Genomic DNA, 18619 nt, shown 5'->3' with positions numbered 1-18619 from the left:
CACAAAGCATTTCTACTTTGTCAAAATAAATTGTAAGACACACTCAATATTCATGTATCAAGGTAGAATCTATCCAGAGATTTTGATTTTCTTTTCTGGATCTCTTACATTACAAATTGCTTTAAACACTTCAAAGAAAAAGAATCACATTCACAACAGAAATTAAAACCTATTAGAGAAATTGAGAATGAAAGCAAGCTAGAAGTTGTCTTTCTTAAACAAAGAAATCCTCACATGCTTCATTCCAACCATGGGAAAATGGAGCAAATATCGTAGAGGGAGAGCCCCAGGACCGGCAGGGAACACCCTGGGGATCAATTGTCAGCAGGGCAATAAAACCCAGAATATTAAACCAGATCCTTCATTAAAAGCCTACAAATACCGTGTTTCTGCATAGGGGCTTGCAGAGGCATTTTCTAACAGACTCCACAAAATCCCCCTCCTCCATGGAGGCCCCACGCTGCTCATGCAAGTAGTTGTTAAACACAGAACAGCTGAGGGAAACACAACTGGGTGTTCCGCTGGAACTGAACCATTCCCAGCCGAGCACAGCTGCCCCGGCCACGCTGCTCCTCCAGGAGCCTTTCCCTGGAATAGCTGCACCCCTGGATTACTCATAGGGAACACCACCACCAAGGCACTGCCGTAGGTACGAACCAGCTCCCCAAACCCCCCCTCCCAGCAGCCTTCCTGCCGTTCTGCTCAGGAGTTAAATTCCAGGTATGTTTAAATCTCTCTGCAAATATTCTTATCTCTTTAAACGTAGTTATTGAACAAGCTGCTGAGTATTTCCCACTCGGAATCTTCTTGTCCATGTAAGGTAAATGCGATACCGAGCACAGCGAAAACTTGAGTTCAGCTTAAATGTAATTCTAGAAATTTACCCAGCAACCAAGTTATTTTTGTGCATAACATTTAAGTAATGCTAGGAAGGAAAAAAAGCCCACAGTGATTGATCCCCTAACCCCTGGGAACGAAGGAGCTTTTGTATACACTTAAATACTTCCTTCCATACTGCCTGTGTATGGATCCTGCTACCACATACTCGATTTTCCCTCTAGGCTGTATCTTGGAAGTTTTGTTTTTATTTATTTACTTTTTAAAGCATGCCAGCTCCCCTCCACTTTTCTTCCCTTTAATACCAGTAATTGCGTAGTTGCTTAAAGCTGCTGTTGTACTGTGGGATAAATATTCCCCAGTGATGTCTGATCAGCCACACATACCAAATGGAAAAGGAAAAAAAAGGCAAAAAAAGACCAAGCAACATGCATACAGCATGCATGGAGTTGTGCTAAACACGCTTGTAGCATTTTAATAAAGAGCAACAAAAACTAATTACCTCGAATAGCCATTAGAGAAAGCAGGTCTGCCAGAGAGGTTGAGCGTTCCCAGTGGAGCCAACGCCTCGTCCCCCGATCCCTGGCACCTATTCCAATTTTCTGACCCGGCAGGAAGAGATGGAATGATATTAAAAATTGGTTTCTGATCCTGCTGCTGAGAGAGCGACGCAGTATTTAAATCATAGTGGTACATCTGTCCCCCAGAGGTGCTGACACCGTGGATGGAGATGGCCGAGACTTTCGTACCCAGCAGGTTCGACCTGGAAAAGCTGGCCTGGCAGTAAAGCGGGCCCATGCTTTCCTGCTTGATGCCGGGAGTACAGAGTTCAATGAAGTCTTCCTTTTCTGTTTTCACTTGAGGCATTGGCATTTTGGAACTGGGTAAAAGGTCACCACGGTCATTAATTTTAGGTTTAGTGTCAGATAAAAGAGGAGGCTTGCAGTCTTCGCCAAGACTTCCTTCCAGGAGAAAGGCGTCGTCTGCGGATATGGGGGACAGCAAGCCACCGTCATCGAGCAACGGGTCCAGCCGCCACGGGCTCCCGTTGGGCTCCTTGCCCGGCGAGACCGGCGGCAATTCTAAATCCTGGAGGATATCCAGGGTGCTTTGGTCTTCAGAGAACAACTTCAAGTTGCCACCATTCGAGCCCACCTGGCTTTGGACTGCAGCTCCCGACTCCGCGGGGACACTGCGCCCAGCCATGCCTGGGAAATCCGGCTCGAGGGGCACGTCAGAAGACGCGGTTCCCTTCGCGTCCTCGGCCAGGCTCGACGACTTGTTCAAGCTCGCAATACTTTCCTCCAGGAGCCTGAAGTCCGTTTCTCCAGAAGAGATGCCGATTTGGCCCTGGTGCGAAAATCCAAGGTCGTTTCCCATCACTTTTGCGTCTGTTTCACCCATGTACAGTCCCATCGAGAGCGACACTGCCTTGGAAAGGTCTGGCTGAGGCACATTGTTTCCTAATCCTTTCGGAAAGTCAGCCAAAGCAGGTTGCTGACTGGAATCCGACTGAGAAGATGCAGGGAGAGGAGAAGTAGACACAGGGGCTTGGACAGTAGCTCCACCCCTGAAGGGTGGATGGAAGTCCATCACGATCCCTCCTTTGGTACTGATGAGCGCATTTTTCCTGGTTTCGTCTTGATCCGACGGGTTAAGCAATTCTTTGGAATCCATTACTTTACCATTAACTAGAAAAAGATCAGAAGCGGTCAAAGTCAGCACAGCAAGGACACGTTAATAACAGCGTTAAAATAAAGAGTCTAAATCCTTCGCCTGGCAAACCTGGCTCAGCTGCTCTAAGAGCAAAGGCACGGCACACCACGCTCTGGGCTGACACGTGCCATGTCTCTCAAACACACTGTGTTTGTTTTCAGGGGGTTTTAGTTTTTGTTTTCTGTCTAGTGAGGAGGAAGTGCATATTTTAAAGCTTTGCTAAACGTGGATGAAGGGGTAACTCTGCCTGCACCCAACTCGGAATCAAGCTACAGCACATGACATCTCTGCACGCACTCTCCAGCTTTGTCACCCGTCCCCGCAGTAACGAATTGTAAGAATTGTTAAAGGACCCGGTTTACAAATTTTGCAAGGTAAATTTCCCCGGTATTTAACTACACTTTGAACAGGGGAAGAGCACATTTGCCACCTCTCCCAGTCAGCTCTCCCCTTCCAGAGCAGGTCCGGAGCTCCCAGGGCTGGCACCTCCGTGGTTTGTCATTCCCCAGGAGCCACTCGACCTCCCCACCACAAAACACAGCGTCTGCCACCTTTACACGAGTTCAGTCTTAAAATGAAACCCATCCATCTTGCAATAAACGCCGCACAATTCTCTAAATATACCTCAAATTTATAAATAAAAACTAGCTAAAAATAAAGCAGGATTTTTATTAGCTTCCAACACTCTACCCGCTCACGGCTGCTCTTCCAAACACACCCAACACTGAAAACAAACCTCGTAAGTTTGAGATGTTTGAATTTGCTACGTGTTTTTTTCAGCGGAGAGCATAAATATTTGGAGAAACACTGTACATTCTTCGACAAACTTCCGACACGGTGTCCGGCCTCCCCCGGCAGCGCCCAGCCCGCACTGCCGCACTCCGGGCCGGCCGGGGGGCAATGCCCCGGCGCTCCCAGCCGGTCCCTTCCCCGCCGGGCACAGGGGCACCGCTCCAGCCCCACGGCCCCGGTCGCACCGCGGCTCTGCCGCCGCTCTCGGCAGCCCCGGCCCCGCCGCTATTTCTGTGTGCAAAGTTAAGGCTGCGAGCGACAAAAAGGCCCCACGTGTAAAATCTTAAGGTGGCCCCGGCGAGCTCCGGCCTGGGGAGCTCGTCCCGGGCGGGAGCGGCTCAGCGCCAGGAGCCCCCGGCGCTCCTCAAGCGGCCCCTCCGCGGCCGAGCGGGGGTCCCGGGGGGTCCTGCCTGAGCTGCCCGGGGGAATGGAGCCCCAGGGCCGCGTCCAGGGAGCCGCACACCCCGGGCAGCCCGGACCACGGCCGCGAACGGGAGCGGGGCACCCCCGAGCTGCTGCGCTGCTTAAGGTGGACACGCAACAGCGACCGGAAAAAATACAACTATCTACCTCCAGCGCTGCCTTTTTCCTTTTTAACGTGAAGGGGAGGGAAAAGGTAGTTACTTCATTTGACAATTTCCCCAACGCCCAAAAAACCAAGGCAGCGAATCATCCAGCGTAGGAAACGTGTCAAAAATCAGCTGCAAGACTCTGCCGAAGGGCGGAAAACGCTACAAACACTTAAAACCGCCGGATTGCAATAAAATCGCCTTCGCAAAGTACAGTTTGCAGAGAAATGTGTCGGGACCTGTTGAGCCGTCTCCTGGCACACCCACTTCTGCAAAACCAGCCCCGCGCGGGGCTCGGCTGCGCTCCCCGCCCGCGCCCCCCGCTCCCCCGGGACACGGCCACCCGGGGGCCCGGGCCGGGGGTCCCCGCGGCCCCGCTGGGGGCAGCCCCGCCGCCGCCCCCGCTCCCGTCCCGCCCCGGGCTCCGCCGGGGGCGGCTCGGCTCGGCTCGGCTCCCCCCACCCCGGGCATTCCTGCGGGCACCGCCGCCAGCCCACCCCCCCCGCCAAGTTCCCTGGGGGAAGCGCAGCCCCCCGCGGGACCCTCGCCGCCCTTACCTCGTCCGGGGGAGGGCGCTGGGGCTCCTTCAGCCGCCCACGGCCATCGCGCCCCGCGGCGGGGGCGGCAGCCGGCTGGGGGGGATCAACAGCCGCCCCTCCGGGGGCCGCGGCGGCGGCAGCACCGCTCCCCCCGCTGATGCTGCTCCGGCCGCTGCCGCTGCTCCTCCCGCGAACCCCAGACCCTGACCCGTCCCTGCCCGCCACCGCGGCGCCCCCTCCGTTAATTAGCGCTAATTGCCGCCGCGGACCTCGCCCCCCCGCGCTCCCCGCCCCGTCCCTCCGCCGGGCAGCGCCGCGCTCGGCGGTTCTGCCCCCACCACAAAATGGAGGACGGCGGCGGCCGCCTCCTCCCCTTCCCCTCCCTCTCTCCCTCCCTCCCTCCGCCTCCCCGACGTGGAGAGGGAGTGGAGACAGCGGGCTCGGCGAGGGGCGGCCGCGGCCGCTACTGCTCCGCGTCCCGGCTCGGCTCGGTTCTGCTGTGCCGTGGCCAGCCCGGCTCTGGCCCCGCCGCCGCCCGGCTCCGGGGGCAGCCCCAGCCGAGGGGGAACGGTGCGACCTGTTGGCCGAGACGGGAAAGTGCAGCCGGCCCCGAGCGGGCAGGGCCGGGCAAGGGGCGATGCTCCCGCTCGGCCCTGCGGGGCACGGCTGGAGCCCGTGTCCGGCTCTGGGCTCCGCTCTACAGGAGACACAAGGAGCTACTGCAGAGGGTCCAGCGGAGGCCACGAAGATGTTGAGGGGTCTGGAGCATCTTTCTGATGGAGGAGATACTGTGGGAGCTGGGCTGGGTTAGTCCGGAGAAGTCTGAGAGGGGATCCCACCAATCCATACAAACATCTCCAAGGGCTGTCAGAGGATGGTGCCAGCTCTGTTCAGCGGTGCCAGTGACAGGACGAGGAGCAATAAACTCAAACACAACGAGTTTCACCTCTACATGAGGAAGAACTTCCTTCCATGGAGGGTGGAACAGCTGCCTAAGGAGGGCATGGAGTTTGCCTCTGGAGACATCCCAAACCCACCTGGACACGTTCCTGTGTCACCTGCTCCAGGTGACCCTGCCTTGGCAGGGGGTTGGATGAGATGATCAGATTTTACAGCACAATTATATGGCCTCTTTTTTTTTTTTTTCTCCCCTTTTTTTTTTCCCCCAAGTCATGTTTTTACAGGCCACATTGACTTTTGGAAACTGTTGTTTTACTTTTAAAATGCAAAGCACATGCACACCATGTTAGCTTAACATTATTTTTCCCCCACGAGTTACGAAAAATGGTTCTAAAAATTGTAGCCCTTCCCCATTTTTGAAATATGTGTTTAAAGCAGCCTTCAAAACTCTCTTGTGGTGCGTTTTGAATGATGCAATGGATTTACAGCTCTCAGGAAATGCTTCTTCCCATGCGAGGCAACCGGAATAGCAGAAGTCAGAGTGTGAAACCTCTGTCACCAGTGCAGGGGTGTTGCAGAGATCCTGGCTGTTCAATAAAGGCAATGATGTCTCTGAAAGCATGAAATCCTAAAGTGTTCCTGGGACTGCATCTGGAAAATTTACACTATTGCTCTGTGAATGTTCTGCTGCAGAAACTGTCTTGCATTTGGGGACCCCTCCTACCCCTGCAGTTTGGGGAACTCAAATATTAGGGTACATGTGGGAGAACATCAGCCTGTGGAGGAGAGCTGTAGCTCCTTCTGTAGTTTGGGGAGACTGGAATAACAAAGCTGTTTATTTCTAAGACATTTAGATGAGAACATCTGTTTATAAATACCCGTTCAGATGCTTAATTACAGCTGCTTTTGTGCAGTAATGGGTAGGACCCTCCTTCTCTAATGAATAATTCTGTATCTTAATATCATCTTTGATCCAAAAGGACCCAATTTTGGATTATTATAAAAAATGTCAGATGTTTTCTGCTTCTCTCTATAAAACTGGGAAAAGAATGTTACTGATTCTCACTTCTCCAGGTGCTCCTCAGCCAGGAGGAGCCCAGAGCGTCCCGTGGGGCAGTGACTGAGGGATGCTCCTGTGCCTGAGGCTCCCCTGGTGCTACACAAACCTTTCTCACACAGTTGTCCTCTGGGGCTGAACAACCCAACAAACCTCCCCTCACTCTCCTTCACACAGAAGTGTTCCCTAGGACACTCCTACACTGTAAAAATAAATGTAATGCACAACTTGATAAGCTGCGTGTTCTGGCTGTTTTACAACATTAACGTGTACCCATAACAAAACAAGCTATGTCATGATGGTCAGAGTTAAATGCAATGCATCTTTGCTAGTTCATAAAAATGCATGACATAAGTTAAGCTTTAAAAAACCTGTGAATTTTTTTTCAAGTAAGTGCAGGTCTGGTGGGAGCCCAGTGCCCCAGGAACTCTGGGGAGCCACAGGGAGAGTAGTGCCAATTGTCATACTACAGATTTCCAAAACCTATAAATGGCTGCACATTCCTGTGCCACAATGTAATAATACTGCAGAGATAATGAGCCTTGACCTTAACAAACACTAAATATAGACATTAAAATATAGAAGTGGAGAATGTTATTAAATCATTAAAACATAATTATGGCTCTCATAGAGGAGATCGGGAAATTCATGGAAGCAGGAGCCACTTTGAGCTTTGTGCACAGCATTCCAAAGGTCAGAAAGAACATCTGAAGCACCGAAGGGAACTCCTGTGGCTGCCAGATGCCGACATAAATCTGCCTGGGGTCAGCACGGACAATGGGGGCACCTGGAGATAAGCAGATCCTGTCACATCTGACTGTGACGGGAGCGTGCAGAACGTGGGGCACAGGAAGCATCTCGGTGTGGAGTCACACGGGGAAAGATCAGAGCGTGCACTTACTAAAGGCTGTCCACACATAACTACTCATAAAGTCCTTAAGCCATCTTGGAAGCACTTCCAGAAGTAAGGGTTGTCTTGCCTTTTCCTGTGAAATGCCAGGTCTGTAGTTGTGCCACAGCCAGCTCACGTAAAGCAGAGTTTTGTAGGAAGAACTGCTCCTCCCTCTGCAATCCGCTGTCTCTCCCAAAAGGGCAGTGACATGCCCAGTGTCTGATGCTCTTCCCAAGGCCAAATCTTTTAAGATCTTGGTTGCCTTGTAAGGAGCTCAGTTTTGTTTCCTATCAGCTTGAGAGTAATTCTGTTTAATTCTTGAATATACATCAAAGTCCCTCAGCCAGTGCCTGCAGCCTGTCAATAGTTTTGCAGGGAAGCCAGAATGGGATAAGGATGTTCCCCAGCTGTGGCTCCCACAGCTCAGGAGCTGCTGCTTTACCAGCAGGACATCACAGCATCCTCCACGTGTTTGCCAGGGGAGGCTCCTGGGTCTGAGCTCACTCCAATGCTTTTGCCATTAGCTGTGGTCAGACACAGACAGGGGCACAGAGGGGCTGTGCCATGCCCTCCCACCTCCTCCTCACATTAATAATTCCTGGTATTTTTTCTGGTTTTATCGTGTTTTTGCCTGTATTTCCCATGGCAGCCCTTGTCTGTTGTGGTCTATTTTGTGCTTTGATTTCCCACCAGGTCCTTCACTTCTACATGAACCCCTCGGGAGTTCTTCCACTGTGCTGTTCTCTGTCCTAGCTCCTTCCTCTGTACTTGTACTGATCTGCTTCATCTTGAATCCCTTTGTTCCTTCCCCCTAAAGGATCATGGAATGGCCTGGGTTGGAAGGGACCTTGAAGCTCATCCCGTTCCTGTGGGATCTGTGGCAAAGGGCTGAAACTCCAAGGTGCTGGGACAGACAGACAGTGAAGTGCAGTGGTCAGAAATGGACGGGGGAAGGGGAGAGGAATTAATTGGGTTAATTGATGAGGAGGAGGAACACTTTGTGACAGTCATGGGTTGAAGTCGTGCAAGTACACAAACAGCTTTGTTGTTTTGAAGCTTTGCTGAAACATCTGGCAACAACATGCAAGGAAGAGGAAACTTTTGGTTTATGCATCAAGACCTCTCTATGAAAAAAAGAAAACTTGAGCTAATTACAGGATGCCTGCAAGAAGAGAACCACCTTTGATTGTAGCCGTATTTTTTCCTGCAGCACAATGCCTGCTGAAATCCAGTAGCCAGTGGCACACAGATTTTAGTGGAGTCTGGACTCTGTGGCATTGCCAATGCAGCCCCTTCATGGGCAGGAGGGTTGCAGGGGCTCCCTGTGTCACAGAGACCTGATGGCAGCCTGGGAGCTCCTGGGGTTATCTTGGCCCAGCTGTCCTTTGGGACAGGCAGAAGTTACCTGGACAGGGGGATCAGGGAAGGCCTGACCTGGCTCACCAGTTCCTGGGAGAGCTCCATGGATTGCCGTGTGCAAGGAGCCGGGCAAGGGGAAAGGATGGAGAACAGTGTTCAGAGTTCCTTTGTTTGTTTTGGAATGTTGTGGTGGTGCTGCTGCTGCAAAGGGAGACATTAACTCTCACTGCCAAGGCAGCTGTACCAGCGTGCTGGGAACCAGAGTGGGCACAGCTGTGTGGTCCCAGGGAATCTGCAATTGCATCCCCATGTGCCTCCAACATGGCAGATCCATTGCAGGAGCACCACACAGGAGGCTGACACCTATTTTGTTCTAAAGCAAGTTCTGCTTCCCCATGTTGGTGATTTCAAACCACATTCTATAAATCCAGGGCTTGTCAGCAATAAAGCAGAGTAATGTGCAGCTGGGATCACTAATGAAACAAATTCAGCTGTGACACTGGGAGAGTTTTCAGCTCGGACTCAGGAGTAAAATATGTAAGTAAAGGTATGAACAAAACAAAATGTTACCACTAAAAGCATGTTTTATGAAATGCCACATACCTTTTAAAACAGCTGCCTTTACAGCAACTGCTTTGGTACCTCTTCAATTGAAACCATAATTCCAAACTCTGCCATGTTTAGTGCCCTGGATGGATCCTAATTTAGAGCATGAGGCAATCCCAGGAGCCAAGGGGAAGAATTCTTGGACTAGCAGTATGAGCTCCATATGAAGAAAGAATTTTTAAACCTTTTCCTAAATATCCTATACCCAAAATGGGAGGATTCAAAGGGAGTTAGGTAAGGAGCTGGGACATAAAATGCTTTTTCTGGAGACAAGAAGAGAATACAGTAGGAATTAATTTGATGCAAGGTCTTGATCTTTTAATTTCTTAAGGAAAAAGTGCTTAATTGTCCTTATGCTTTGGGCTCCATCCTATTTACTCCCTGTGTTTTGTGGTACCAGTATTTACATGGATGTAACTTTTAAAGGACCACAGTTTTAAATAGGCTTCTTCCGTGATTTAGTTGGGAGATCTAATAAAAAACCAGAAGACTTACCAAGGTATTTCCTCTGTGGGATTGTGCTTGGCATCAGACTGACATCACAGAAATTGGTGCTGAAAAGAGAAAACAAATAAAAAGAAAATCATATTGTCTCATCTTATTTAAAGATGAGTTTAGAGACAGCCTAAACAATCTGGTAACACAAAGCTCTCCAGAACAGGTGGTTATTGTGCCACCTGAGAGTTTCTGCATTGCCACGAGCATTGAAACCCAGACTTGTGAGCGGTTCTGAAACACTTCAGTGTAAATAAGCAGCAGCTCTGTCAGAAACAGCCTCACTTAAATATTTCAAAGAGCAGGGCCTCTCCCACTTTTTGTTCAGAAATAGCCTGGACCCAGCCCCCTGCAGCTCCTGTTTTCCCCTGCAGCTCCTGTTTTCCCCTGCAGCCTGTGCCCAGGCGGGATGGCCCTGCTGGGGCTGGCTCCAGGGTCCCCGCAGGGTGTGGGAGCAGTGGCAGGGACGTGTCCATGTCACAGCACGTGTCACAGAGCCCCCAGGGGCAGGTGCACAGTGACAGGAACCTCGTCCCTGTCCCAGCACCAAGGCATCGAGCAGGAATGTGTGCTCTCCAAAGCTGTTGTTTTGCCTTAATCCTATTTCTTGATCTTTCTACACCTTTTAATTTAGGATATACTTGCTGAGAGGGGCCACCAGAAGCACACACAATACATGAGACATGGTCACACAAAGCTCTTCCCTCTCCCTTCCCTCATCATTCTGAACATTCCAGTTGATTTTTCTGACAGCCAGCAGGGAGTTTGTTTCAGTAGAACTCCATATGTCCAGTGGTAATACCTAATTTACAGCTTGTCGTGGCACACATTCATACGTTTTTCTTGTTTTTCCTTGTGTGCATTATAATCTTCTGGCAGTAAATTCAGCCTGGCATTCGGTCACCTGCTCACTCCCAGGTCAGACACTGGTCAGGTACTTCTGCAGCTCTTTACAGTCAGATTTTGGGTTTATTGCTTTGAATAATTTATTTTCAGCAGCTGACTTTGTCACTTCCTGCCACCTCCTCTCCTTTTCCAAGTCATTTATGAGTATTTGGAATGGCAGAGATCTCTGTGGGACTCCACTTAGCTGTGAAATGATCTATTTCTTCCTACCTTTTGCTTCCACATTTTCACCACTTTTTGACCCTTTAAAGGATCCTCTCACTTTCTCTGGCAGCTCAATTTGTCTGACATGAAAGCTGTCTTGAAGGGACAAGAAAGCAGAGAACAAGCCTGACCTTTCATTAAAACCCCAGCAAAGACAGATGACGGACCCAGTTCTGCTGCGGGTGTCAGTACAAGGAAATCACAGACTCCTACAGAGAGGAACAAGAGCCTGACTCACCCTGCAGACAGTGGCAGAGCCCTCAGCTGCAGCAGTGAGGAGGAATCGGGGCTTTTCCCCAAGCACAGACTCGCTTGCAGGATTTAAACTCCTCAGTTTACAAACTTCTCCCCAGGAGAACATGAGCGAGGTTAATTGGCTTAGAGGCACTAATGAAGCTGCAGGTTTGGACTCTCCTGTATCAATGCAAAACTTCCTAAAAAACAAAATGTTTCTCCTGTGAAACAAGTCTTCTCTGGTTTTTCAGGTATGGTGTGGAACTCCTCGTTAATTTGCAGGTAGGAGCCAACCACACCTCTGCTGCCACAGCCGAAGGGGCTACGTGATGGCAGAAGTCCTGCAGGTGTGATGATTTATAGGACTTAGCAGAGATGAAGAGAACTCAAGGCTCAGCACTCGCTAGGAATTACTACAAAAGTTTCTCACGTCTCTCAGGAGCTGCAGCTCCCTGGCTGCTGTGAGCAGTCAAATGTTGAGCCTTGCTGCATCATTTGTCTGCAAGAGAGGGTCTGACATCACCTGGGGGTTTGTGGTGGGTTAGCATCCCTGCCGTGGACCTGCAACCTCGGGCACAGCCTCCTCAGGGTGTTCCGAGTGCTCACAGTGTGCATTTCTTTTTGGGAAGGCTGAAGGAAATGTTTGGAGAATTAGAGAATCCCAGACTGGGATTCCCAGGTTTGGGCTGGGAGGGCCAGTAAAGATGATTTTGATCCAACTCTGCACCTTAAATGAGCAGTGTAAGAGGATGCTCCCAATGAACGGATGGGACTGAGAAACATTTACTAATAGAACAATAAATACTAATTTAGAATAACTCATCATCGGAGAGGAAGGAAAAAACAGATTATGAACAGTAACTTTTATACAGACTACAGGAGTCCTCGGAGGTTGTTATAGTGCCCCAAAAGGCTCTTTTGTGCTTACACGAAAGGTCAGTGTTTGACTTCTTCCATTACTGCTTAACAAGGAACAGGACCTGAAACAACTGCAAAAGGCAAATAAAAGCTTTACAGCGTGGTCTCCTTGCCAAAACTCTGCTATGCCTATAGCCCCCGAAGGGCTGAGATAGAGGCAGGAGAACGGGAGGCCGGATGAGAGCCAATTCCATCGCTGCTCCCGGAGCTGGGGGGGCTCGGGGGCTGCGGGCTCCTCCGGGCCAGCCCCTCCTAAAGTGCTGCATCAGCTCACACGGGACTTTGGAGCTGCTTTATTGAGGGATTTCTGCAAATCGAAACTGCCTGACAGCATCCGCTCTCCTCAGCAGAGCGAAAGTGAAACTCCACAGGTTATTTTTGTCCGTCCGCTGAGCCCCGGGCACGGGGAGCGCCCGGCCCGGCTCTGACCCGGCTCCGGCCCGGCCCTCCCGGGGCTGCCGGGCTCGCCCAAGCCTCTCCCCGAGGGACTGGTGGCTGTTTTTATTGAGAGAGCTCTCTAAATAACTGACAGAGAAAACAGGAAACCTCCGCTCTGCAGAGGGGATGCGCGGCCCCCGTGCCTGCTCCTTCTGGACCGTGTCCTGCTGCTCTGCTGAGCCGGAGGCCGTCGAAAATGATGGGGACACTCAGGAGGAGGTGAAGGAAATGCTTTAAATTGTCTTATCTTCCTGCCTGTATTGCCACTGCCTGGCAGGATGTTCCCTCAAAATTAGAATCCCAGAATCCCAGGATGGTTTGGGTTGGAAGGGACCTTAAAGCCCACCCAGTGCCCCCCCTGCCATGGGCAGGGACACCTTCCACTGTCCCAGGCTGCTCCAAGCCCTGTCCAACCCAGCCTTGGGCACTGCCAGGGATCCAGGGGTATCCATTCGTGGCACTCACCCAGGCCAGTCCTCAAGAGTTCACATTTGACACAACATTCCCAGTAAGTTATAGAGAAAAATCCTCATTAGAGCTGAGCGGGGAGGAAGGGCTGGAGCAGACACAGGCCTGGGCAGGGACAGGGACACATTAACTGGAAGAGCAAAGTGCTGTCTGTGTCTTCCCAGTGCACCACACACTCTTGGCATTTGGGAAACAGCTCATAACAATGGTCAGGAGAACAGTAACATGGATCAATGTACAAATTCAATTAGGAAGAGAAAATGAAAATATTATGTGTATTGCTAAGCTAACCTGATATTTTAGCCTTGAGTTTAGAATTTGTTTGGTTTAGAGGAGAAGTTCTAATCAGATTAAAAGGAGGTTTCAAAAAAATTACTAACAGATGTGAATGAAATAGATAATGATTTTCATTCCTGATTATGTGACCAAGGTTATAGATGGGAGGAGGGAGTTTAATGGAAATAATGTGGCTATTATGTGTGCTTAAGTGCGCTTATGATTTTCTGATAAAGATTAACTCTTTGCAGTCTCTCATTTAGCAAGTGCCCAGTGATCCATTCCTGACTAACCTGAACCCAGGTATAAAAATTGACAACCTCAGTTTCCGCCTGCTTTCCTCAGAATGTAATCAGTGTCTGGATGATGTGATCCTTTCTGTGGAAGGCCAGAATACCGTCCTAGAGGGAAGCAGAATCAGGGTTATCCTTCACTCTGAGAGGATGCTACATCTCCAGCCCAGTCCATGAGGTTTCCAGCTCACAGGCTCAGGGCACACACGGCCCCAGGACCTGCTCTCCACAGCCAAAGCTTTCCTGATGGCCTTAAACTGTTGGGCCCAGAACAGAAAAAATTAAAGAAATCACCTGTAGGAGCAGGGACAGCCAAGTGCTCAAAGCCCTGAGGGAATCTGGGAGCTGTCACTTCAGGGGGAACTGAACTTCTGGAACTGTTTCATTCTGCAATGGAAGAGGAGAATCTGTGGCTTGTTGCATTTTCCTGATAAGCACGACTCATGGAGGGACCAGTTGGACTCACTGGTGAGACACCGTCACTCCTCCTGTCATTCCTCCCACATCCAAAAGGAGAAAAAAGTGATGGTAAAACCTCTCCATCAGCCCCTGAAATGGCTGAGGAGCCGTGGTGGAGGAGAGTGGTGAGTGCTGAGGGTGAGAGCATCGCTGTGAAGCATCCACGGACACCCCAGCCAGCAGTTCCAGGTTATTGTGCCCCAAATAATCACCTGGGAGCAGCACTGCTGCTGCTCAGCCTTGCTTGGAAAAGCCTCCATGAAAGCAGAGGGTGGGTCCGTGTGTCCCCGTGGCTCCGTGCCAAGGAACACAGCCCTGCATTCGAGGGGACAGGTCCGACCCCTGCACCGTTGGATCAGTTCCTGGGATTTTACACACACTGCACTTCTCAGGTGTTCTATGATTTTTGAAATTTCTCAGTTTCAAGGAGGGATTTTGGTAAATGAGTCAAATCTTCTCCTTTGAACCTGTTCAAGCTAATAGCCTGAGGGGTAAGTGATTTCAGCCCTCCCTTCCCCTCCCATGTCACATTGACTTGGTTGTGTTTAGCATCTTCAAGCTTTGAGTGAAGAGAGAACAGAGACAAATATGTTGTTTGTTTTCCCAGTGCCAGATGGATGGATTCAATTTTCAGACTACTTAAACTGCCAACACTGCAAAATTGTAAAGAAAAAAACCCCAAAATCATTTGTTTTAAAGATCTGTCGTGGTTTCTATAAACTGCACAGAAATTTTTTTGGCATTTATAACAGAATTGATGCCACATGCACATTCTATCACTCACATACTTCAGTGAGAAGTTTAGGTAAGGTAAAAATGAGTCAATGTAGTCTTCTTTTTTTCCTACTACCTTCATTTAACCACAGAGCTGCAGGTAAAACTCCTCCCACCCTGCCTTGGGTGTGAGTAGCACACCTGGGCTGTCCACAAACCCACCTGTCAGGGACGTTGTCCTGTCCCCTGGGTTTACCCAGGAGCTGGTGGCCCTGGTGGCTGGAACCCCCTGCCCAGCCTGCTGATACACTGGAAGTCCTCAGGAAGCAGAAAACCTGCTTGGAAGACTTATTTCCAAATGTGTATTATTCCCAAACAGGCTCTGTAGCCTGAAGAGCATTTGGAGAAGGAGTTCTCACTAACAGTCTACTAAAGTCTTGTGTGAATCACTAAACTATCACAACAATCTGGAATAATTGGCAGTTTTCCACTCAAAACCCCTATTTTATTCTGCTTCTGTCTGCTGGGTCTGAAAAGAGCTGTTTTTGTACAACATCCAGAATTCCAGGAAAACCTGCCGTTCCCATTACACAGCCACTTCTCCGCTTCCAGAAACAATCTGCCACTACCAAGAGTCTTTCCAATAATTCTGCTGGGTTGACATTTTGCCTGTTAACTGGGGAATGTTTGTACCAGCTGAGGCATTCCCAGTTCCCACCTGACGAGCTCCTGAATGGGGTCAGACTCCTCCTCTGACCAGGCAGACCTCGCCCGGCCCCTGCCCACATCCCCCCATCCCTTGGTCCCTGTCCCGGCTGTGGGCAGCACTCTGCACTTCCACACAGGGGATGGGTAAAGCTGGGAATGCCGCAGCTGGATCCTGCAGGATCCCGGTGCAAAGGGAAACCAGGGACACCCAGCAGCCCCAGGATGGACGGGACAGCCAGAATTCAAGGCTACAGAGCTCTGAGCTCAGGGGTGAACAGCGGCGACTTCTCCCGCTGTGCAGCACCTGCAATCACGGAGTCGTGGAATATCCTGAGCTGGAAGGGCCCCAAACGACCCTCGAAGTCCAGCTCCTTGCCCTGCACAGGAACACCCCAAAATCCTACCGTGTGCCTTCTTGGCAGGCGGAGAACTCACGGAGCAGAGCAAAGAGTTAACAGGGGAGGGCAGGGGAAGGGGATGGGAGGAGCAGGGCTGCGCTCTGCATGCGCGGCGTTTAAACAGCTGCCGAGCGGCTCTGGGGGCTATTAACTTAATTGCCTGAGTGACCTTTGGGAAAATGTGTAAACTGCTTAGGGAATGAGGACGGGGAAGGCCGCGGCACACTCAGACCTTTGCACCCTCGGGTGGCCGCAGGTACCCAGCACCTTCCTGGAGGGGCCAGACCCCACCGGGGCCTCCCCACCCCGCAGGCATCCTGCCTCTCCTTCAGACAGTTCCTATTTCCCCCCCAGTTAGGTACAAAAAATGTCCCTGAAAGGGGCTGGTCACAAGGGTATGCATCCCCACCCGAAATGTTGGGGTTTAGAAGAAGTCAAAAATTTCCACAAAATAAATTAAAAAAAAAAAAATTAAAAAAAAAAATTGGCGTGTTTTATTCATCAAAGCTCTCCTCACTTTCCAGTTATAGACTGAAAAATCTACTGATTTAAGGCCTGATCCTGTTTTATCTCCTTGTGGAGGCAGGTCTCAGGTTCCTCTGCTGGTAAGACAATCATGGAATCATTTTCCTCCCCTCAGTGACTTGGGACTTTGCTAACCCAGCGTCACACAGCAACAGTCACAGCCTGGTGGCAGAATCAGAAATTCACTTCCATTTACAGAGCGCATTGAAAATGTAACATTTCCTGCGACTGGACCATTTGAACGAAACAAAACCCCAACATTTTCGATAAAACGATGAGGGTTCTCTCCACCAGGTGCCCCAGGGTTCCAAGGGTTAGCCAATTTTCAGCAGCTCTGCAGGGGCTCAGCCCAGAGAGGGCAAATTGCTGCAAACCAGCGCTGTGCTGCGGAGGTGGAGTTCTCTGAGCAGGTTTCTGTGTAGATAAATCAGAGAGCGGGGCCAAGCGCAAAGCGCTGCGCGGCTGTTCGCACCCGGAGCGGGGAGCGCTCCTCCCTGGGCCAGCAGCGCTCAGCGCCGAGCGCCTGTCGGGGCTGCTGCTCCGTGTGTGCTGGCGAGCTGCAGGAGCAGCTTCCTGGGCTTGGGCTCTTTTGTGCAGTAATTGAACATTTCTAAACCTGCAAGGCAAAGGGAGCACAACTGGATTTAAATGGCTTTATTTGAATTTAACAATCTATTATTATTATTTTTCTAAATCAGAAAAGCTCTGGCCACACATTGGGAGCGAGGGGTTACTACAGCCTTGAGCAGCAGTAACTGTGACTCAGACTTATGTGGTTTATTCACTTATTTTCTCTGATTACAGCAAAAAATGCAGATTTGCCATGGCAATCTCTTCATCACATGTCAGGACACCCATTCAAACATAAAGGGCTTCTCTTCCAGAGACCCTCTGAGGTCACTGCTGCTCTGTGATCTTTGGGGACAGAATGCACACAATTCACTGAGAGGGGCTTTTGATATATTTTAAGAGCAAGATGGTCTCTGGCTGCAGAAGTAATCTACCGGCAGTCTTCCTTTGGTAGATTGTTTTTCTTCTTTTTTTTTTTTCTTTTTTCCTCTAATAGAGTAGGAGAATATTTTTAAAGGCTCTTGCTTGGGTCAAATAGATATGAAATTGTATGAATTCCAAGGGTTTAGGGAGATATTAATTAGTGCTGGGTAAAATCTAAAAAAGAAATAAAGATTAGGTAATTTAAACTAGTACCTGCACAACCTTAATATTTGATAGAATCTGGATATTTGATCTAGGTGTCAGCTCTGTTTTTCCTTTAAAGAGCTACAATAATTGAAATTCCTCTTTGCAAAACCAGGATGTTGTCAGTAAATCACCCGTGATGGGAAGCCTGAGCCTGGCCTGGTGCACGACTCCCAGTCCTGCAGAGATCTTTTCCAAGAAATGGAGTTGGGATGAATCCCAGTGATGGTCTGGCAATGGGCGAGAGCTCAGCACGGTGAACGAGAAGAGACAGAACTGCAACTGAAACATCTCATCCACAGGGCACGTTTAATTGCTGTGCAATTAGTTCTGGAAAGCAGACAGCCCGAGGGACAGCAGCACAAGGAGGCTTCCCCTCACCTGAGGAAGGGGTGCTCCCTGATGGGGCATTGGGGTGCTAGGAGCAATCCTAACAGCTTGGCATCCACAATTTTCCAGGTCCTAGATTTCAGTTTACAATAAAACACAGGCCTGAAACTCTCAATCCTCCTCTGTGCCCAGTGTCCAGAACAGGAGGGGCCCCATCTGTACCCTGGGTTTTGGGGACTGCCCCGACCCATTTACTGTGAGAAGGTAACACAGCAAATTCTGAGGCCACAAATGCCTGAGGAACCTGCCTGGCACTGGGACATTTGCTTTGTCTTTGCAATAATTCCCATTCTAATCTCCCCAAGACAAAAGCCTGAGAAAACAGCCCTCGACACCCACGGAATTCTGCAGAAGTTAAAGCACTTTGTAGATAAAGCATGAACAAGAGCATGATGAAAGGCCCAACGAGTTAAAAGCAAGATGGTTTTGCTCAACAAGATTATGCATTTAGTGAGAAACTTCTAAAGAAGCTGCTCTTTTCATCTTTAGGGAAAAAAGAGCCCGCGTGTCGGGGTGATGGAGCCGTGCAGGCAGCTCAGCACCGGGACCTGCCTGCAGCACGAGGGGAGGCAGGAGAACACCCTGGGATGCTCTGGGCTGGAAACAGCCTTGCTGGGCAGTGAGAAGAGTAAATGTGGTGAGGACAGGTGTCAGTGCTCAGGAGGCAGCTTCAGGATGGAAGTGCCAGCAGCTGGGACATCAGCACAGCAGTGGTGTCACAGTGAGAGC

At 50.2% G+C, this 18619-nt stretch overlaps 1 protein-coding gene across 1 annotated transcript in view; it reads right to left on the bottom strand.

The window, feature by feature from the left end:
* The window catches only part of NR3C1 (nuclear receptor subfamily 3 group C member 1), a 60326-nt gene extending 55631 nt beyond the window's left edge, over positions 1-4695 (bottom strand). The window contains exons 1-2 of the mRNA XM_082291647.1: positions 4472-4695; positions 1340-2528 (exon numbers count right to left, since the gene is read on the bottom strand). Coding sequence (XP_082147773.1) covers positions 1340-2514 — 1175 coding nt within the window. The 5' untranslated portion in view covers positions 2515-2528; positions 4472-4695. The remainder of the gene's footprint in view (positions 1-1339; positions 2529-4471) is intronic.
* Positions 4696-18619: the final 13924 nt, after the last annotated feature.

The sequence above is a fragment of the Coloeus monedula genome, assembly GCF_965178545.1.
Source record: "Coloeus monedula genome assembly, chromosome: 15".
Taxonomy (NCBI): Eukaryota; Metazoa; Chordata; class Aves; order Passeriformes; family Corvidae; genus Coloeus; species Coloeus monedula.
The sequence above is the reverse complement of the archived record's forward strand: the minus strand, read 5'-3'. Positions and strand labels throughout refer to the sequence as shown.